The 20,887-nt window shown below is 36.5% G+C and overlaps 4 protein-coding genes and 1 pseudogene across 4 annotated transcripts; all 5 read left to right on the forward strand.

Annotated features, from left to right (window-relative positions):
- Window positions 1–1,071: 1,071 nt before the first annotated feature.
- LOC114733381 (protein STRICTOSIDINE SYNTHASE-LIKE 6-like) lies at window positions 1,072–4,255 on the forward strand. The gene is made up of 5 exons (XM_028920844.1): window positions 1,072–1,541; window positions 2,912–3,219; window positions 3,380–3,512; window positions 3,646–3,934; window positions 4,098–4,255. The coding sequence occupies exons 1-4, from the start codon at window positions 1,128–1,130 to the stop codon at window positions 3,931–3,933; spliced, it is 1,143 nt and encodes a 380-aa protein (XP_028776677.1). The 5' UTR covers window positions 1,072–1,127; the 3' UTR covers window position 3,934; window positions 4,098–4,255.
- Window positions 4,256–5,963: 1,708 nt separating this feature from the next.
- Window positions 5,964–8,740, forward strand: LOC114733379 (protein STRICTOSIDINE SYNTHASE-LIKE 6-like). The gene is made up of 4 exons (XM_028920842.1): window positions 5,964–6,441; window positions 7,582–7,889; window positions 8,016–8,148; window positions 8,299–8,740. Exons 1-4 carry the CDS (start codon window positions 5,983–5,985, stop codon window positions 8,587–8,589), a joined length of 1,191 nt encoding a protein of 396 aa, XP_028776675.1. The 5' UTR covers window positions 5,964–5,982; the 3' UTR covers window positions 8,590–8,740.
- A 3,420-nt stretch (window positions 8,741–12,160) lies between these two features.
- On the forward strand, window positions 12,161–17,363 carry LOC114733359 (DNA replication licensing factor MCM2). Its single transcript, XM_028920817.1, has 17 exons — window positions 12,161–12,409; window positions 12,492–12,673; window positions 13,077–13,249; window positions 13,340–13,529; window positions 13,670–13,889; window positions 13,986–14,193; window positions 14,455–14,589; window positions 14,678–14,869; window positions 14,951–15,123; window positions 15,210–15,398; window positions 15,534–15,650; window positions 15,838–15,922; window positions 16,000–16,143; window positions 16,231–16,356; window positions 16,448–16,630; window positions 16,905–17,066; window positions 17,164–17,363. Exons 1-17 carry the CDS (start codon window positions 12,195–12,197, stop codon window positions 17,278–17,280), a joined length of 2,811 nt encoding a protein of 936 aa, XP_028776650.1. The 5' UTR covers window positions 12,161–12,194; the 3' UTR covers window positions 17,281–17,363.
- Window positions 17,364–17,973: 610 nt separating this feature from the next.
- Window positions 17,974–19,279, forward strand: LOC114733387 (protein STRICTOSIDINE SYNTHASE-LIKE 5-like; annotated as a pseudogene).
- An 882-nt stretch (window positions 19,280–20,161) lies between these two features.
- Window positions 20,162–20,832, forward strand: LOC114733388 (squamosa promoter-binding protein 1-like). Its single transcript, XM_028920848.1, has 3 exons — window positions 20,162–20,479; window positions 20,567–20,715; window positions 20,795–20,832. Exons 1-3 carry the CDS (start codon window positions 20,202–20,204, stop codon window positions 20,830–20,832), a joined length of 465 nt encoding a protein of 154 aa, XP_028776681.1. The 5' UTR covers window positions 20,162–20,201.
- The last annotated feature ends 55 nt before the right edge of the window (window positions 20,833–20,887 follow it).

Genomic DNA, 20,887 nt, shown 5'->3' on the forward strand with positions numbered 1-20,887 from the left:
TCTGTTTGTTCAAAAACAACAAAAAAACAAGACCAAATCAAACAAGACTCTTTTGGCTCGTACGTGCGCAAAATGGCAAATGGTCATTCACGATTTCACGCCACTCGCCACATGTGAATTCTGACCCTTTTGTTTCCTTATAAACCAGGAAGGAGATCTTTTTTTTTTTTTTTTTGTTGGAATTGAAACCGGATACTATAGAAACAAAACATCGTAAAGATTACAACCAGGAAGGAGAATTCATTACATGAATAATAATATATCATAAAAATGTTTTCTGAAAGTAATACTCCTCCTATCCTTAATATAATATCTATTTAACTAATTTAATTAGATTAAAAAAGTTAGGTAAGTTAGTTAATTATGAGAAACATACATGTTTTTTTTTAAAATATCATAATCATCTTTTTTAATATTCTCTTTTCTTCTTCTACTTGATTATGGTTGAGAGAGTATTTATAAAAGTAATTTAGAAAAAATTGATAAATACGAAAAATAGGTCATATATTTATGACCAAAATTAACTTGATAATTAAGTCATATACTACCTTCGGTCTTTAATATAAGATCCTGTTTGAATTTTATTTTAGTCCTAAATAGAAGACCCCAATCTACTTTGTCTCTCATATTTATATATTTTTTTCCAAAGTAGTCATTCTAACAATGATAGTTCTAGTCAATATATTTGATTAGCAAGAATATTTTAGAAAAGACAACACCTATTTAGAACAAATAACTAACTCAATTTACTTTCTTAATATTCTTAAATCAGTCAACTGGTTCTTATAATTAGGATCGGAAGTAATATTAAATATCTAAAGAGTAAAATATAAAAAAAAAATTAGTTTCCTATGCCAATCTCTCCGGGCGCCGCTACTGTAAAGACGAGTTTCATTGCATCCCATAATAATGTCACTCTCTGTCAAGTGGGTTCCGTAATGAATCATACCTTTTTCCCTTCCTCCATATCATAGGACCATTTAAGCAGAGACTGAGCCCACCGCCACCTGTTTTTGGCGCGACATATCTATAAAGCACCTCTTACTTCTCAAGACGGTATTACACATTGTCTTCTTGGCCTTCGTTCACTGCCAGCCAAAAAGCATTTTCATTTTCCTCACCATCACATGCCTCACTCTAAAACGACGGCGCTTTCATGGCATTTCCCCTTGTTCTTCACCCTCATCCTCCCTATCGCCGCCGCTTTCATTCTCTTCTGGCTCGACCCCTTCCAGCCGGTTCACTTCCCTGACGATGCGATGAGCAGGAGCATCGTTACGACGGCGCCGGCGCTCAACGAGCAGATGCGAAGAGGATCCGAGGCTCTGGCGGAGGGACTCGTGGAGGGACCTGAAGACTTGGTTTACGATGCGGCCGAAGGTGTCATTTATACAGGGTGTAAGGATGGGTGGATCAAGCGAGTCACGGTGAAGGAACCGGTGGCTAACTCTACGGTCGAAAGTTTCGTCCGTACCGGAGGCAGACCGCTCGGTGTCGCTTTGGACCGGAATGGGGAACTCATAGTAGCTGACGCTGACAAGGTAAAAGAATAACTGTTGTTTTGGCCAGACAAAAAAGAACGACAGAACAAGGGAGTTTCTTTCCTTTGCTCCGCTTGTCTAGGAGAGGATAATCATATATGCTTCTGTTTTCTCTCCGGCCAACCCCAATCATCTAAATTCAATTGGGCTGATGATGAAAAGAAATTTAATTGGAAGATATTCTGTTTCATATTATAAGTGAAAAAAAAAACCATATGATGAAAACAGGTAATTACTCACTCATTGCCGCAGCACCCTTTTTTTTTTTTGATAGCATCCTATTTTTTTTTGGACCAGCGATAGCATCTTAGGGTGTGTTTGGGTGACACCCCAAACCATGGTTTGGGGTGTCAATCACCCAAACACCCCCTCTAAAAACCAAAACCATGGTTTTGGGTCAAAACCATGGTTTTGACTCCAAAACCATGGTTTTGAAAAAAACAAAATTTTTTTGCTTTTAGAGAAAAAAAGGAGAGTATGAGAGTCTATAGGATATATATCTTGTTATTTTTTTTATAACATATTTTTTTATAAACATATTTAATCTTATATTTTATAAATATATATACACATTAATTATTTATTAATTATATTATCTTATGTATTATTAATTATGTTGGTAAAAAATATATTATTAACAATTTTATTCCTTCAAATTAAAATATATCATAAAATCTATTTTTTCTGTAATTATCATATTAACTTATGTCTTTTTTTTAGTAATTTGTATATATAAAAAGTGCTTCTGATAACAACTATCCAAACACTCTCACTTCTCAGAATCACTTTTTTACAAAATCTATTCTTCACAGAATCTATTCTCCAGAATCACTTTTCCAAACCACGTTTTGGTTTCATCCAAACACACCCTTAGTTTAAACGAGGAGTAGAAAAAAGTCTAGGATAAATAAATGTGAAGAAGCTGAGGTCCTCGGAGGTCGGAATATCACATGGCCTGGTTATTCTGTCACATCAATATCTTCATTGTGCAGTGTGCCTTTTTTTTAGCTAGATATAGTTGTCTTCTCATTATTGGAAGCAATTGTTTGTTTAGTGGAAGGGGCAATTTTATGTGGGCCATCAAATGTTTTTCATCTGCACCACGTCTCCAAAATGGGACCTCATTCATGGACGAGATACATGTGCCTCTTTGTAAATGAAAATTGCACCGTCAAGAAATAATGTCCTTTATTATTTTTTTAATTATATGGAGTAAAACACCGTTATTCAATAAAATACATTATAACTTTTGAAAATTGAGGGTCTCCTTTTAAAAGTTGGAAAAATATCCCACATGTAAATTTTTGCTGTTAAAAAAAAACGTATTATAATAATAACAATAAAACTAATTAGCATGACACTATTTTTAGGGATTGATAAAAGTAACAAGAGAAAAGAAGCTGGAGTTGTTGACAGATGAGAGCGAGGGGTTAAAGTTCAGAATAACAGACGGGGTAGATATCGCAGACGACGGCACCATTTATTTCACAGACGCTTCTTACAAATACAATTTGAGTGAATTCATGTTTGACATATTGGAAGGGAATCCTTATGGACGTCTCCTAAGTTACAATCCATCCACCGCCCACACAGCTCTTCTGGCCTCCCGTCTCTACTTCCCCAACGGAGTCGTTGTCTCTCCGGACCAACAATCTCTCATATTCTGTGAGACTGTTCTGTAAGTCACCATGATCTCTAGCAATGATTCCCAACAGTTTGTTTATTCGGACAGAAAAGAAACTGTCATTTTTTATACTGGAACTTGTTATTACGAGCTGTTATGTTGTTTGTGGGACTTTTACAACAATTCTCCTCTTGATGTCTTGGTGAATTTACAGGATGAGGTGCAGAAAGTATTACATAAAAGGCCCTAAGAGAGGAACCACAGAAAAGTTTGTTGATGACATGCCTGGTTTTCCTGATAACATTCGTTATGATGGGGATGGCCATTACTGGATTGGCTTAGGCTCGGTACGTAATATCTAACTCTACGTACACTTCATCGCTTGTCATATTAAAAACTGAAATGACAAGTTAACGAATTAGTTTGTTATTTCATGATAAGAAGTTTCAGTTTCTTTTCTCTGCATATGATCAATGGCAGGCACCCACATATGTTTGGGAATTGGGAAGAAGATATCCAATCGTTCGGAAGGCAATGGCAATGATGGTGAAGTATGTGGGAAGGCTAAATATGGAGAAGAATGGAGGAGTTGTTGCTGTGGACTTGGAAGGAAACCTAATTGCACATTACTATGATTCTGCCTTTTCGTTCATCACAGGGGGCATTAAGATTGGGAATCACTTGTATTGTGGCTCCGTTCACTATCCCTTCATCATACGTCTGGATTTGAGCAAGTCTCCCGCAATCCCCACAACCAAACATGTATAAGGTAGTTGTGATATGCTGTGTCAGTTATTTTGATGCTGAAACTTGATTTCCTTCTTCTGATTCTTTCTTTCTTTCTCTTAAATTAATCTCATTAAAATTTTTCTCCCTTCCATTTCTCTCGTACCAAACATATTGGAGTCTAATTATGTTGGATTTGCTGGCAGGTTATAAGCTTGATCCGTCATGGAAGGCTTTGGTCCATGTTTAAGCCCATTATTATGGTGACCTCATTTTTTTTATAACGATCTTAATTCTTGAATATTAGTCTAATATTGTAGTGAATACAATTCTGACTGTTTTTAAAGAGGGGCCTTAATTTGACCCTCCTGAATGTTTGGGGGGGGGGGGGTTGGGGGGACAGATTGTCACGGGAATTTCTAAATTATTTAATTTGCTCAAGCAAAAAAGTTTTTACATCAAGTATAATTATACATTGTCGTAACGTCAAATTAATGCTGGAAACTAGTGTCTCGAGGACAGAATTTTAAATTTTTTGGTAAAAAAAAAGGACAGAATTTTAAATTAACGAAATATTTAAATCAATATTTACCCCTCTGAGGATAGTTGTTATTTAGAATGACACACGTGTTTATATACGTGCACATACGACAGAAAATTAATACTCCTACGGTTCTTAATATAGGACTCAATTTCTGAGTTGGTTTTGTTCCTAGATGTAAGATATATTTTTCATATTTATCAATTTTCTCTAAATTACCCCTATGGATATTCCATCAACCATAATTAAGTAGAAAGGGAGATGGGGTATTAAGAAAGATGATTATAGTGTTTTGAAAAAATGTGTCACTTTTCTTATAATTAACTAACCTACCTAACTTTCTTAATCTGATCAAATTGATTAACTAGGTCTTATATTAAGGAGCGAAGAAGTATTTTTTAATGTAAATCTTAATTAACTAATTTGAATATATTAATAATGTTAGTTAAATTAGTTGAGACAAAAGGTGATTTTTGTTATTGTCTCTCTTTTTATCCATAGGATTTCCCGATTAAAAAAAGACAAATGTTTTTTTTCCAATTCTAATTTATTTTTATGGCAAAAAAGGAGACCTGTTTATATCAAACGTTTCAATACCTACCTTCAATGTTAGATCATGCTCAACTAATTAATTCAGAACGTTTAGTATCCCTGGTTATTAATATAAGTGCTAGTCAAATGTAAGATTCAAACTTATTTTGTTTTTTATGTTTATTTATTTTTGTTTAAAGTAGTCTTTATAATTACTACACATGTTAAATGTTTCATTAAATGCTAATTATAACTAATACATATTATTAATAATATTATATTAAAAAAGATAACACATATTTATTATAAACAATTAATTTAAATAATATTTTTAATATACTTTAATCGGTCAATTGATTTTTATACTCCTTCGGTCCTATTCTATTTAGAACGAGAGGAATATTAAGTATTGGAGTTAATAATTTAATATTTAATAGTAATCAAAATGCATTTGAGTCTCTGGAATGAGCTCGGCAGAACATTCCACGTTCCAGCATAGCTGGTTTTGCTTGGTCTTATCTTCACACATTAACTTTTTTTGACCAGAAATCTTCACACATTAACTTGCCATAAACTTGTTCAAACTGCAAACATTTTATAATTTCTTAAAAACTATCAATATAAAGTCACATATATTATGAATAGATTTTTTTTTGTAGATTCTAATATTAAAAAAAACAGCAATAACGCTTTTGGACTCAATATAATATTTAAAATATTAAATCAATACTTAAGTGATTTAGTAACACTAAAACAATTCAACTGACTATAATTCTTCTGCTCATATAAAATAAGAAATAGCTGTAAATTTTTTGTTCAAGTATTTTTATTTCAGTAAAATCGGAAATTCTAAATTGGACGGGACTACACGTGGGCCCCACAAGACTTTAAGTTTATATTATCCGGCGTCGTCATCTACATTCAAGAGCTGCGCCTTCAGCCGTTACTAATTATTAATACATTATCGAGACACCTTCCTTCTCGGAGCCCTGCCTCCCGGGCTCTCACTGCCTGTACACATGCCCCAGTCAACGAATCTCCACTCCTCTTCTCCGACTCAGTCGAATCAGAGACCTGCAAACACGACGTCGACGTCTTCATGGCGTCTCTTGTTCTTCACCCTCATCCTCCCCGTTGCCCTGGCCGCCATTCTCTTCTGGCTCGACCGCTTCCAGCCGGCTCACTTCCCCGCCGACGTGATGAGCTGGAGAATCATTACGGCGCCGGCACGCAACGACAAGATGAGTGAAGGATCGGAGGCCATGGCGGAGGGACACGTGGAGGGACCTGAAGACGTCGTTTACGATGCGGCGACAGGTGTCATTTATACCGGCTGCGTAGACGGGTGGATCAAGCGGGTTACAGTGAAGGAATCGGCGGGCGACCCGGCGGTGGAAAGTTTGGTCCGGACTGAAGGAAGACCGCTGGGTGTTGCTTTGCACCGGAACGGTGAACTTATTGTGGCAGACTCCGACAAGGTAATAATTTATTGTGTTTAGATTAAACAATATTTAAAAGAGAAAGTGGTAAAAAGAGACTGCCAAAATAGAAAAATTGTAAATTGGGACACATGATAATCTTATCATCATGGGTTTTGAGTTTTGACAAGGAACGGATCTTTGTGTGTAATTTTTCTATTTTAGTGGTTTTTTTTTGTTGTTGCAATTTTCCTTATTTAAAGGCTTACCAAACAAATATTTAAAATCTTTTTTAAATGAAAGGTTTAAATGCATCGAGGTCATGGATCGGCCCCGTCGTTTTCTGCGCAATTATGTGACATATTGAAACATGACTAGCTTTATATCTGGTAAAAAATTGAGTAACTCTATATGAATTTATACTAATATAATAAAATTTAGAACAAATCCTTTTTTCCCCAGCAAATTTAGAACAAATCATATTATATAGTAGAATGTATCTAATTAGTGTTTAAAACCTAAATCCATCGTTACCGAGGGTTAATCTGTGGGCAACGGATGGCAAAAGAAAAATTGTTGGCAAAACAAGGACGGTTACTATTACTATTATTATACTCCTCCGGTCCTTATTATAAGACTCAATTTGACTTTTTATTTGGTCCTAATTATAAGACCCAATCCATTTTGTCTCTTATATTTATGCATTTTTTTCCAAGATAATCCTTCTAATAATGATAGTTTTAGCCAATATACTTAATTAGCAAGGATATTTTAGGAATGACAACACTTAGTTATTATAAATAACCAACTTAACTTACTTCCTTAATTTCCTCAAATAAGTCAATTGGGTCTTATAATTAGGACCGGAGGAGTAATTATAAACAATGAGTGGTGTTTGACTTTTTTTTTTTTTTAATACAATCAGATTAGATCGTGTTCGATGTTTTTGGATTAGATTTAAATATTATGTGATGATTTCACGATTTTGACAGCTAGATAGGTCGGATACCTTATTTATAATTTTGAGATGTACATGTGAAGCTCGTTACAAGTTTTATTCTGAAATAATTGCTGAAAACAAGCAAAGTGCTTGCGCCGTAAGCTTATTAAATGCGGAACGAACTCTTAAAAACACTCTTGTATGTTAGGAAATTAAATTTTAAATTAAATACTAATAATATATAGGACACTGTAAATTAGGGGCTAATGAAAGTGACAAGAGAAGGGAAGATTGAGTTGTTGACGGATGAGGTTGAGGGGTTGAAGTTCAAGTTGACAGATGGAGTGGATGTTGCAGAAGATGGCACCATTTATTTCACAGATGCTTCTTACAAATACGGTTTCAGTGAGTTCATGTTTGACATATTGGAAGGGAAGCCTCATGGAAGACTCGTAAGCTATGATCCATCAACCAACCACACCACACTTTTGCTTCCCAATCTCTACTTTGCCAATGGAGTTGCAGTCTCACCAGATCAACAATCTGTGATCTTCTGCGAAACGATGTTGTGAGTTACTATCACTCGTACATTTCCCATTCCACCTTTCTAGTTTCAATTTATGGAAAATTTATCAAACTATTATTGTTGATGAATCTTGGTGACGTGTCATGACATGATGGGATGGATTTACAGGAGGAGGTGCAGAAAATATTACATAAAAGGCCCCAAGAAAGGAAGCATAGAAAGATTTGCGGAGAATTTGCCTGGCTATCCTGATAACATTCACTATGACGGAGAAGGCCTGTATTGGATTGCGTTGAGTTCTGTAAGTAATGCGCATCTCTGCAGCAATTTATCCCTTCTTTGCAACTCATTTGAAACTAAAATTGGAAAAGGAAAAGCATAGATACACTGCACTTGGCCATCTACTCAATTTTATGTAGAGAATAATTATCTTGTTGTGTGTGAATGGCAGTCGCCCACGTATTCTTGGGAATTAGCACTGAGATACCCAATCATTCGGAAGGTATTGGCAATGATGTTGAGGTATAGAGTAAGGCCACACATGGAGAAGAATGGAGGGGTTATTGCTGTGGACCTGGAAGGAAAACCAATCGCCCATTATTATGATGCTGCCTTTTCACTCATTTCAAGTGGCATTAGAATTGGGAATCACTTGTACTGTGGTTCCCTTCACTATCCTTCCATCATACGTTTGGATCTGAACAAGTTTCCTGCCCTCCCCTCAACCAAACAACATGTGTGATGTAAAAGTGAATTTGGTTTGTTGTGTGATTTTCCCTGTTTGGTTTGTAAGTAGTTATTTGGATGAGTTTAAAATAAGTGTTTTTATGCTTTATGAGATAAAATCCTCTTATGTATTTATCTCGTACAGCACAATATCACTTTTTTACAGCTAATCTAAATGGGCACCTAATAACACTCTTATGGTCCTAAATACAAAAAGAGTTTTATATTTAGGCCGGAAGAATATATTATATTGAGTTGTTCAGGGCAGTTTGTTACATGTTATTGAACATGGTTTGTTATTGTAATTTCCCACTTTCGGACATGTTCTTGTATCTTTGTAATCAAAGTCTCTCCGTGGGTCTTGAAGCAACTCTATGATAGTTTTTAGGGGAAATTGCAAAAAAAGACTTTGGAATTGTAAAAACGCAGATAGGGATCCTTGACAACTTCACTTTGGGTTTTGACAAGAATAATATGCCCTGAAGTTGTTAAAACCCAAAGTGAAGTTGTCAAGAGTCCCTATCTGCGTTTTTTTGCAATTCCAAGGTCTTTTTTTGCAATTTTCCCTAGTTTTTATCTGCCGGATCATTTCTTGTACAGTGAATTTTGTACTTCTTTTTTGCTATCCATACATAAAAGGAAAAATTATAATGAAATTAAAAAAAAAAACTAATAAGTTTTAATAACAAGTGAATAGTTATCATTTATTACAAGCTGTTCTATTATTATTGGAATTTTTTAATAGTTATATTTTTTATTTGGGAGTTTATTATAATTCTCTCTCTGTTTTTTTTTGGATATACTCGTTATAATTCTTCTCCCTGCATACATAAAATCACAACATCACAGACAGATTCCAATCGATCTTTGCGGCAAAGACACAATAGAGGACGAAGAAAATGATCTCTTCGTCTCCGTCTCTCTGCTACATGGAGATTGAGAGACTTTTTTAATCGTCATTAGATTTAGCCATTTAAAAAAAAAAAAAAGAGCCGATATGTTTTTCCCCCAGTAGCTGTCTTTAAGATGATGATCACAGCGTTTACTTAGTTTATTAATTAATTAATAGTCAATCATTATTGCCTAATTAAAATAAGTATTTGGATCCTTGAAATTAGTCAACCAATTAACGAGCAGCCGGGTTAATAAATTCTAATTACCTTCTACTTGCACGTAACTTAAGTATCATTACAAAAATTTTAATGGAATCCTTTATTTTTATATCAATTGCCATAATATACTATCGTGATCTTGCTCTGGACAAGCAATTTCAAGACAACTTGTTTGGCAAAGCATCCTTGCTCAGAAGCCATCCCTTTCCCTTTGTTTTCTTTCGTTTTTTTTGGGCAAAGCCGAAGCCATCCTTTTAGAGGAAATTGCCTTGTCGAAGAATAAATTACAGGAATAAATCCTTAGTGATTTGTCATTGTGCCAACCGCCAAGCACAACAATTTAATTTGTAAAATAGTCAGTTTAATTTAACATCAATCAATCAATTAATATTTGTAACAAACTAAACCATATTAAAATAACATTGAAAAAAATATTATTTACAAATTTTGTTTCTAACCATTATTATTTTTAAGGGAAAATTACGTACAGGTCTCACAGAAGGCAATTTATTACTCTGAGGTCCCATGAAATGTCAAAATCACTGACAAGTCCCAAGGGACCTCAGAGTAATATTTTTGATTTGTAAAATGACATTACTGCCCCTCATATTCCATATTCACATTTGCTCTGTCATTGCGATTTACAACCTCAGCAGCGACTATTAATAACCCAATGAGAGGGCGTTAACAACCCTAGCAGTATCTGTTAACAACTTACTTTATAGAATCATATAACCTCCACATAAGAGTAAATTATAACCAAATAGTATAATACAACAACTTTAACACTAAAATGGGAAGCTTTTTTATATCATTAAGAATTTTAACCAAATCCAATAGGATTATAGCAATATTTTAATGCGAAGATCCATTTACAACCTCAACAGCGACTATTAACAACCGAATGAGAGGGCATTAACAACCTAAGCAGTATCCGTTAACAACTTACTTTATAGAATTATATAACCTCCGCATAAGAGTAAATTATAACCAAATAGTATAATACAACAACTTTAACACTAAAATGAGAAGCTTTTGATATCATTAAGAATTTTAACTAGATCCAATAGGATTATAGTAATATTTTAATGCGAAGATCCATTTACAATCTCAACAGCGACTATTAACAACCGAATGAGAGGGCATTAACAACCTAAGCAGTATCCGTTAACAACTTACTTTATAGAATCATATAACCTCCATATAAGCGTAAATTATAACCAAATAGTATAATACAACAATTTTAACACTAAAATGGGAAGCTTTTTGATATCATTGAGAATTTTAACTAAACCCAATAGGATTATAGCAACATTTTAATGCGAAGATCCATTTACAACCTCAATGGTGAGTATTAATAACCCAAAGAGAGTTGTTGACAATCTAGGCAGTATCTGTTGACAACTGACTTTATAGGATAATATAACCTCTAACAACTATATAAGATTAACTTTAAGACTATCTAGTTATAATTTAGTTAGTTATAGTTAGAAGTTATATTATCTGATAAAGTTAGTTGTTAACAAACACTGCTGAGGTTGTTAACAGTTCTACTTAGGTTATTAATACTTACTGTTGAGGTTGTAAATGGATTTTCGCATTAAAATGTTGCTATAATCCTATTGGGTTTAGTTAAAATTCTCAATGATATCAAAAAGCTTCCCATTTTAGTGTTAAAATTGTTGTATTATACTATTTGGTTATAATTTACGCTTATATGGAGGTTATATGATTCTATAAAGTAAGTTGTTAACGGATACTGCTTAGGTTGTTAATGCCCTCTCATTCGGTTGTTAATAGTCGCTGTTGAGATTGTAAATGGATCTTCGCATTAAAATATTACTATAATCCTATTGGATCTAGTTAAAATTCTTAATGATATCAAAAAGCTTCCCATTTTAGTGTTAAAGTTGTTGTATTATACTATTTGGTTATAATTTACTCTTACGTGGAGGTTATATGATTCTATAAAGTAAGTTGTTAACGGATACTGCTAGGGTTGTTAACGCCCTCTCATTAGGTTGTTAATAGTCGCTGCTGAGGTTGTAAATCGCAATGACAGAGCAAATGTGAATCTGGAATATGAGGGGCAGTAATGTCATTTTACAAATCGAAAATATTACTCTGAGGTTCCTTGGGACTTGTCAGTGATTTTGACATTTCGTGGGACCTCAGAGTAATAAATTGTCTTCTGTGAGACCTATATTTGATTATCTTTTCCGGATTTTATCTTGCTTTTGATTTTAAAAACAATGTAATAATTTTAAAAAGATAATTAAAGTTTTCGGGCATTTACCAGAAAAAGGAAAAGAAAAAACTCTCCGAGCGCGGGATTGTGCAATGTGCATACGCGCGTGGCATCCACGCTATACAGCACACCATTTTGGCGCGAAACTTTCCCGCCACAGAGCGACCCCGCCTGCTCCTTGGGGGTTTATCATCTGTGTTTTGCCCTAACGGAGGAAGAGACAGTACTCTATCTGGATTGGAAGAATCAGCATAGAAAAATATGGCTGGAGAAGCGTCAACTCCAGGGGATCCGTCATCACCGGAGTCGCCGACCTCTCCTTCGGTTGGCTTCAATACCGATCAACTTCCCTACACAAGCCGTGCATCCGAGGACGACGCCGAGGCTTCCGTTGATCCAGAGATTGTACGGGATGAACCTGAAGAACTCGAGGAAGAGGAAGATGGGGAGGATCTTTACAATGACAATTTCATGGAGTAAGTCCTGTTTGCAATTTTCTTAGTAAACCTATCCAATTTTTACTGATGTTCTCTAACTTGATATTTAAATGAATTTTAGTGACTATCGGAGGATGGAGGAACATGACCAGTACGAATCAATTGGATTAGATGACTCCTTGGAGGATGATAGGGATTTTGATCAGATCATGGAGGACCGAAGGGCTGCTGAGATGGAGCTCGAAGGCCGAGATGGTCGCCTTCCCGTTCGCAGCAAGCTTCCTCAGCTTCTTTTCGACCAGGGTAATGCCATTTCATTTCTTATTTTTATCATAAATCCTTTGATGCTAAACGCCGATACAGGGCACATTTCCTTGAACCCTCTCAATCGTGCTATCTGTATCTTGAATTTTCGACTCGAATAGATTAAACGAAACCCCATACCTCTATTTTTACTATGTAAATTACTGTATCAGCTTGAGGCCGTTTATTTGCAAATAGCTGCTGCTGGTTACAAATTAAATGTGGAGAATGATACTGGTTTCTTGGAATTGTGACATTATTATGGTGAATTGGTGATAGGAGAGCCTTGCCTGAACCTCATTATTTATTGGCTCTAATTGAGCAAGGAGTGGAGCATCAATATTATGAAGCATTGAAGCATGGCCTGATGGTCAATTTTTATTTATTCTTGCTTGTATTGCAGATACTGATGATGACAGCTATAGGCCTTCGAAAAGGGCTCGAGCTGATTTCAGGCCTCCGCGTGGTGGAGGTAATGATAATATTGATGGGACACAAAGTTCACCTGGAAGGTCCCAAGGGCACTCAAGAGAGGACATTCCAATGACTGATCAAACAGAGGATGATCGATACGATGTAACAAATATTTTGACTCTTTGCATTTTGTATCCTGGGGATAAATTGTTAAGACTCGTTTGACAGTTAACAAGGATACCTGGATTGTAGGATGAATATGGTGACGACAGTGAATATGAGATGTATCGTGTTCAAGGAACACTAAGAGAGTGGGTGACCAGAGATGAAGTGCGCCGCTTCATTGCCAAAAAATTCAAAGATTTCTTACTTGAATATGTTAATTCAAAGAATGAACATGGCGAATTTGAATATGTGCGGCTGATAAATGAGATGGTCTCAGGTATATCTATTATGCATAAACTTAGATTGTTTGAATTGTCACAGTTAACGCCAACACCTGTATTTTGCTTGCTGATCTCTGATGAAGTATGAATTAGTTTGTCGTATCCATCAAATTAACCAAGTGTCCTTAACATGCAGCTAATAAGTGCAGTTTGGAGATTGATTACAAGCAATTTATATATGTTCATCCCAACATTGCCATCTGGCTGGCTGACGCGCCTCAATCTGTTCTAGAAGTAATGGAGGATGTTGCCCAAAAGGTTGTGTTTCAATTACATCCCAACTACAGAAACATACATCAAAAAATCTATGTTCGCATAACCAACTTGCCAGTTTACGATCAAATTCGAAATATAAGGTACTCCAACCAAAGCTGAAGTGTTATTCCCCCATCCTCCCCTTACCTGAATTTGATAAAGGATAAAGCCTAATCTTTAATTTTTATTGAGAGCAGGCAGATCCACTTGAACACCATGATCCGGATTGGAGGGGTTGTAACAAGGCGTTCTGGTGTCTTCCCCCAGTTGCAACAAGTAAAATATGACTGTAACAAATGTGGATCAATCCTGGGACCGTTTTTCCAGAATTCCTATTCAGAAGTGAAAGTTGGATCTTGCCCCGAGTGTCAATCAAAAGGACCATTCACTGTCAATATTGAGCAGGTACTACTTCCCAAATCCTTACATAGTTCTCTTTTCTTTTATGTTTAAAACAAGGATATCAAATGAAAATTTTGATGACAGAAACTATATAAGGGATTTGTCACTAATCCTTGCTTGAACTTGGCTAGGCAGCTGTATAGGGCGTGTTGATCTTCTTGTTTTTGATTCCCAAATGATATAACTTACGAATTCTCTTTTACAAAATTCATAAACAACCTTTGTTTCTGAGAAGCTAATTAAATCTTGTTTTACTTTTTGTAGACAATTTATAGGAACTACCAGAAGCTTACTCTCCAAGAAAGTCCAGGAACAGTGCCTGCGGGTCGACTTCCAAGATACAAAGAAGTGATACTACTGAATGATCTGATTGATTGTGCGAGACCTGGAGAAGAGATTGTATTAACCTTTACCTGGACTAGTTAGCTAGCATTGTGTGTTACTGAATGATTTCCTTATTTTGCTTTCTATACTATAAAACTTGCAGGAGGTCACAGGTATTTATTCAAACAACTTTGACTTGTCTCTGAACACAAAGAACGGTTTCCCAGTATTTGCCACTGTGGTTGAGGCAAATTATATTTCAAAGAAGCAAGATCTCTTTTCTTCCTACAAACTCACACAGGAGGATAAAGATGAGATTGAGAAGTTGGCCAAAGATCCCAGAATCGGAGAAAGGGTTTGTTCTCTAGTAGATGATGTGTTGTCATTTTGGTGCATTAAGAATTTAATCTGAAACATTCTGTAAATTGGATTTCAGATTGTCAAGTCTATTGCTCCGTCAATTTATGGTCATGAAGACATAAAAACTGCAATAGCTTTAGCTATGTTTGGAGGTCTAGAAAAGAATGTTGAAGGAAAGCACCGTCTACGAGGAGACATAAATGTTCTTCTTCTTGGTGATCCTGGAACAGCAAAGTCACAATTTTTGAAGTAAGAGTTTAGCGATTCTCTTTTAAAGATTTCTCTGCAATAGTAATGGTGATCTGGCATTGCCTCTTACAACAATCACTTTCCAGGTATGTTGAAAAGACTGGACAGAGAGCCGTTTATACTACTGGTAAAGGGGCTTCCGCTGTAGGGCTTACTGCAGCAGTTCACAGGGATCCAGTCACAAGGGAGTGGACCCTTGAAGGAGGGGCACTTGTTCTGGCTGACAAAGGAATTTGTCTTATTGATGAGTTTGACAAGATGAATGATCAGGATAGGTAACAAATATATATATACTATTCTTGTAATCTTGTGATTTCCAATGGATGCTGCTAGCTCCCAACTTCACTAGAGGAAGGGAGATTGTAAGCACATGTTTTTTTTTAAGCTTAAGGATATTCATGCAATACCAGGGTGAGTATCCATGAAGCTATGGAACAGCAGAGTATAAGCATCTCAAAAGCGGGCATTGTCACATCTCTTCAGGCACGTTGCTCTGTCATTGCTGCTGCCAATCCTATTGGAGGAAGGTGAGCAATATATTAACTTGAAGTGGAAATCTTCTAAATGAGTGTGCATATGGCCATAATGTAGACTACTGTGCAATACATGTGGTACAAGAGATGACTAGTGGATTATTTCAGAAAGTATAGTAGCATTTTCCAACCATTTCTCTCATGAACTACTCTTAACTTGAAGTTTTTGTTTATTTGGCAGATATGACTCCTCAAAAACATTTTCTCAAAATGTTGAACTGACGGATCCTATCATTTCTCGTTTTGATATCCTCTGTGTTGTCAAGGTTATGATCATTTTCACTGTTTCTCCATGAAACACTTTATTTTATTATATTAACAGAGGGAACTCTTGATTATTCAGGATGTTGTTGATCCGGTCACTGATGAAATGCTTGCAAAGTTTGTAGTTGATAGTCACTTCAAGTCACAGCCTAAGGGTGCTAACATGGATTCCTTACATGAGCATGAAGAAGTTCTTGCGGCTTCGATGTCTGCTGATGCAGAGGTCATTACCAAATACTGTCAGTAGTTTGACTTTGGATAATTAGTTTGTGGCTTCCATATCTATTATACTTTTAAATTCGGTCTGCAGATACTTCCTCAAGACCTGCTGAAGAAGTACCTCACATATGCCAAGATGAACGTGTTCCCAAGGTTACATGATGCTGATATGGATAAACTGACACATGTTTATGCTGAACTACGGAGAGAATCTTCAGTAATGCTTCATTTCTGCTTACCAATTGACTGCTAGTGATTACTATTCATATCAGCTTTGCTAACATGCTGTGCTCGTTATCTTTATATAGCATGGACAAGGAGTTCCCATTGCTGTAAGGCACATAGAATCAATGATAAGGATGTCCGAAGCCCATGCTAGAATGCATCTCAGGCAGCATATCACGCAAGAGGACGTGGACATGGCAATTCGTGTTCTACTTGATTCATTCATCTCAACCCAGAAATTTGGGGTGCAAAAAGCCCTGCAGAAGGTTATTTTCTTTCCTTTTTTTTTATTTTTGGGATTTACCTCATTTGCACTTTAAACTCTTCTGGATTTTCTCCAGCATAATGTTCCATCCCTGCCTGTTTTGGTGTCTTTAGCATTATTATCCATGATGTTAAATCCACAACGATTGATGCAGACTAACATGCCATAGTAGTTGTGGAAAAACGATTTTATTCTTTTCTGGCCATAGGAATTTGGATTGGACTTGGTGACAATATTCAGCCCTTGGCCTTAATCTAGAAAGTGGACTTTTGCAGAGCTTTAGGAAGTATATGACTTTCAAGAAGGACTACAATGAGTTGCTTCTGTTCCTTCTTCGTGAGCTTGTAAAGAATGCATTGCATTTTGAAAGAATTGTTACTGGATCTACTTCAAACCTCACGCACATTGAAGTCAGAGTAGATGATCTCTCCAACAAGGTAACATTCATGTCCAATAAAGGAGCAGACAATAAGATGTGGTTATTTTCAAACTGGATAGTAATGATTGGTATTCGTGTTTGTTTGCGTTATGCAGGCACAAGAGCATGAAATCTATGATCTTAGACCCTTTTTTAGTAGCACTCACTTTGCAAGAGCCAATTTTGTTCTGGATGAGGAGCGAGGAGTAATCAGGCATCGCCTTGCAAGATGAAGATAGAATTTTCCTAGAGTTTATCAGTGGATGTAACTGTGCAATAATCTTAAACAGTGAAATTAAGACATGAGATATTTAAGTAGGATGGTTCTCCTTTCAATAGTTAATTTTTCAGAATTTGTAAACATATATTTCTTTTTCTTTCTGCTGTTTTATAAACATGTATTTCTTTTTGCCACCAGTATTTGACACCGAGGTTCATACGTCATGAAGACAGACATTGCCACTTTCTTCGTAGCTTCACCCCAAATTTCAGAAGATTGATTCAAAATCATTGTCTTACGTTGGTGCCCATGTAAGGGGCCTAACTGCCCGGTAACAACTGCACATGTAGGAGTGCTAAGCACACTCACGCTTCAGGTGCCTAATACGGATCCTCTTCACAGTTAAGACCTAACAATAAAGCTATACGCAAGTTAAAGTTAAACTCGATCTCACTCGTTTGTATCGAGCACCCTCTTTTCTCTAAATAGAGAATCTAATTTCCTGGGGATGGAATTTCCTTCGCTGTACTTAGTTTTTCTATTTATCTACTCTCTCTAAACTCTCTCCGTATCTAATATCTTAAAAGTTGGACTCCGTCCGTAAAATATCGTACTAACCCGTAGAGCTCATTCGTATCAATGCCAAATGTCACCTTGGCCGAATCAAGCTAGGCATTTGGCTGTGGTATTTACCATCATGTTCTCTATGGCGGTGGCTCCGGTTCGATGCCGGCGATGGGAGGTTATGGCACTGGGACAAGTGGAGGGACCTGAAGACTTGCTTTATGACTCAAGTGGCGGAGGCGTGATATATACAGGGTGTAGCGATGGGTGGATCAAGCGAGTCACGGTGAACGATTCGGCGGCCGACTCGGTGGTCCATGACTGGGTCAACACTGGAGGAAGACCTCTCGGTCTTGCTCTGGGCCTCAATGGTGATATCTTAGTCGGTGATGCATACAAGGTAATTTTCTTCCATTCACATTTAGTTTCATGGTTGAGTAGATACCTTTTTCACATGTATCTGCATGAACTTTCAATATATATATATATATATATATATATAGATAGATATATAAAATTCAAGCGAATGATGCAGGGCTTGGTGAGAGTGACAAGAGAAGGGAAGATTGAGTTGCTGACAGATGAGGTTGAAGGAGTAAAGTTTAAATTAACAGATGGAGTGGATGTTGCAGAAGATGGCACCATTTATTTCACAGACGCTTCCTACAGATACAGTTTAAATAATTTCATGTTCGACTTTCTGGAAGGGAAGCCTCATGGAAGACTCATAAGCTATGATCCATCAACCAACCGCACCACACTTTTGGCTTCCAATCTCCACTTTGCCAATGGAGTTGCAGTCTCACCAGATCAACAATTTGTGGTCTTCTGTGAAACCCCAAGGTGAGATATATATATATATATATATATATATCTCTATCTATCTATTTACACGCACTTCCAATCAAACTTAAAGCCCATTTTCCACATGTGTGTGTGGTTTGAATTAAAAATGATGGCTGAGCGACTGTGCAGGACGAGGTGCAGAAAGTATAATATAAAGGGCTCTAAGAAGGGGAGAATTGAAAATTTTATTGAAGATCTACCTGGTTTCCCCGATAACATTCATTATGATGCACAATCACAACGTTATTGGGTTGCCATGGCCATGGTAATTCTGAATCTAACCCTCCACTTCTTTATAATAATCCAAAAACTCATATTTAAGCGATCACAATCCCTTTCATTAGGATGAAGGCCTATTGATTAAACTGCATTGTTTTACAATTTACTTGTGATATGAATGGCAGCCGTCAAATCTGAGGCATGAAGCAGTGGCAGAGATTATGGAGGCAAGTGGGGGACTTGTTTCTGTGGACTTGGAAGGAAAAGTAATGAGTCATTACAATGATACAGAGTTGATTTTGGTTTCAAGTGGCATTAAGATCGCAAGTTCTATCTATTTTGGCTCTTTGCTTTATCCCTTCATCCTTCGTCTCCATCTCTAGGTTTTCATTATCCACAACCTCAATAAAACTCTTCCTACATGTTTAATAAAAATATTATTTTTTCAAATGTATATTATACATTCTCATCGTTACGCACTAAATTATTCTAAACTAAAAAAATTATAAAAATTAAATTGTTTTGAGTTAAAATTTAGAAATTAAATGGACAAGTGAGGCAAAGTATAAGGATAAAAATTGGATTTTCCCTTTTTAACAAAATAAAAGCACATATTTTTTTGGGCCTACACATAGCATAAAAGAGAGGCTGGAGCCCGAAATGCATGTGAAAACTACTGTGCACTACCGTACGGTACGTCGCTGGAGCCACTGAGCCAGAGATGCTTGCGTACGCGTGCCGATCATAAAGATCGTACGGCCCGATTTTGCACATCTCAAATCCTTGCGGAGCGATTTCTTTCTAATCAAACGGTGTATATTCACCGGTGAGGTCATCTGCGGTCTATCATAAATAATACATTTTACGAGGCCCACGGATATTTTACAATGTATTTTTATACAAACAATGCATTTTTTAAGCATGATAATTTGAACAATGCATTTTGACTTTTAATCTTTTAGAAAAATATAACATTTAACTGCTTTAAACTCAGAACTTTAATTTTGGTCCAAAAAAGAAAACCCGGAAATTTAATGTAAAAATCACGAATAAAAAACTAATTATGAAGTTTTAAGAAAATTAAAGTATACATAACAACAAATCAGCGTCGCGAAGCATGGAATCATAGCTCGGTCACCGGTGCAGAAAGGACCATGACGCATCGTACGGAATTGCAAGGCCCCAAATTGCGTCTCTCTTTGTGTGTCTTGCATCCACCCAGTCGCTTCCATTTCACTCCTCTCTCCCCTCTCTCAAAATCCTTCCTTGCTTTCTCTCCAGTTTGGCGCCTTGGTGACGTTCCTAATGGCCAAAAGATCATTCAAAAGCGAAGAAGAAGAAGATCGCGATACGAAGAAGAAGAAGAAGATAGTGATAAGGGTGGTTTTTGGGGCAAGGACGAAGACAGAGATGGGGGGTGAGAGTGAGGGGTCAATGCTGCGTTGTCAAGCAGACGAATGTGGAGTGGACTTGACAATGGCGAAGAAGTATCACCAGAGGCACAGGGTTTGTGACAGACATTCCAAAGCTTCTGTGGTTCTAGTTTTTGGCATTCGTCAGAGATTCTGTCAACAGTGCAGCAAGTATGTATCTTTAGTTTTTTATTTTTATATATATATATCCATCGTCCTTGCTTTCTTTTCTTGATATTGATGCTGATGATGATGCAGGTTTCATGAAGTGGCACAGTTCGATGGCAGCAAAAGGAGTTGCAGGGAAAGACTGGCAGGTCATAACCAACGTCGAAGAAAAACCTACTCACACGTTCCCTCTGCCTCAACCACTCCCGCTTATTCAAATCATCAGATTCTCCATTCTGGTGGGTTAACATTAACATCCCAACAAGAGTCTTCGATATAATTATAAACGTGAATGTTTTTTATGGTTTCCAATTGCAGATGAGCATGGAACACGTGAGGGTTCGATTTCGTTTTAGTTTGTGTACATATAAATATAGTCCTGTTCACAATTGATTTCAGCTTCCTATGATT

Source organism: Neltuma alba, unplaced genomic scaffold, assembly GCF_004799145.2.
Source record: "Neltuma alba isolate B1F8T4 unplaced genomic scaffold, ASM479914v2 tig00012996_pilon, whole genome shotgun sequence".
NCBI lineage: Eukaryota > Viridiplantae > Streptophyta > Magnoliopsida > Fabales > Fabaceae > Neltuma > Neltuma alba.

What these genes read in the sequence shown, in the direction of transcription:
- LOC114733388 (XM_028920848.1), top strand. Translation starts at nt 20,202, where the DNA reads ATGGCCAAAAGATCATTCAAAAGCGAAGAAGAAGAAGATCGCGATACG. An exon ending in TTCTGTCAACAGTGCAGCAA is followed by an intron (nt 20,480 to 20,566) that starts GTATGTATCTTT and finishes ATGATGATGCAG; the next exon opens with GTTTCATGAAGTGGCACAGT. An exon ending in TCATCAGATTCTCCATTCTG is followed by an intron (nt 20,716 to 20,794) that starts GTGGGTTAACAT and finishes TTCCAATTGCAG; the next exon opens with ATGAGCATGGAACACGTGAG.
- LOC114733381 (XM_028920844.1), top strand. Translation starts at nt 1,128, where the DNA reads ATGCCTCACTCTAAAACGACGGCGCTTTCATGGCATTTCCCCTTGTTC. An exon ending in TAGTAGCTGACGCTGACAAG is followed by an intron (nt 1,542 to 2,911) that starts GTAAAAGAATAA and finishes CACTATTTTTAG; the next exon opens with GGATTGATAAAAGTAACAAG. An exon ending in ATATTCTGTGAGACTGTTCT is followed by an intron (nt 3,220 to 3,379) that starts GTAAGTCACCAT and finishes GTGAATTTACAG; the next exon opens with GATGAGGTGCAGAAAGTATT.
- LOC114733359 (XM_028920817.1), top strand. Translation starts at nt 12,195, where the DNA reads ATGGCTGGAGAAGCGTCAACTCCAGGGGATCCGTCATCACCGGAGTCG. An exon ending in ATCCCAGAATCGGAGAAAGG is followed by an intron (nt 14,870 to 14,950) that starts GTTTGTTCTCTA and finishes ATTGGATTTCAG; the next exon opens with ATTGTCAAGTCTATTGCTCC. An exon ending in TAGATGATCTCTCCAACAAG is followed by an intron (nt 17,067 to 17,163) that starts GTAACATTCATG and finishes TGCGTTATGCAG; the next exon opens with GCACAAGAGCATGAAATCTA.
- LOC114733379 (XM_028920842.1), top strand. Translation starts at nt 5,983, where the DNA reads ATGCCCCAGTCAACGAATCTCCACTCCTCTTCTCCGACTCAGTCGAAT. An exon ending in TTGTGGCAGACTCCGACAAG is followed by an intron (nt 6,442 to 7,581) that starts GTAATAATTTAT and finishes ACTGTAAATTAG; the next exon opens with GGGCTAATGAAAGTGACAAG. An exon ending in ATCTTCTGCGAAACGATGTT is followed by an intron (nt 7,890 to 8,015) that starts GTGAGTTACTAT and finishes ATGGATTTACAG; the next exon opens with GAGGAGGTGCAGAAAATATT.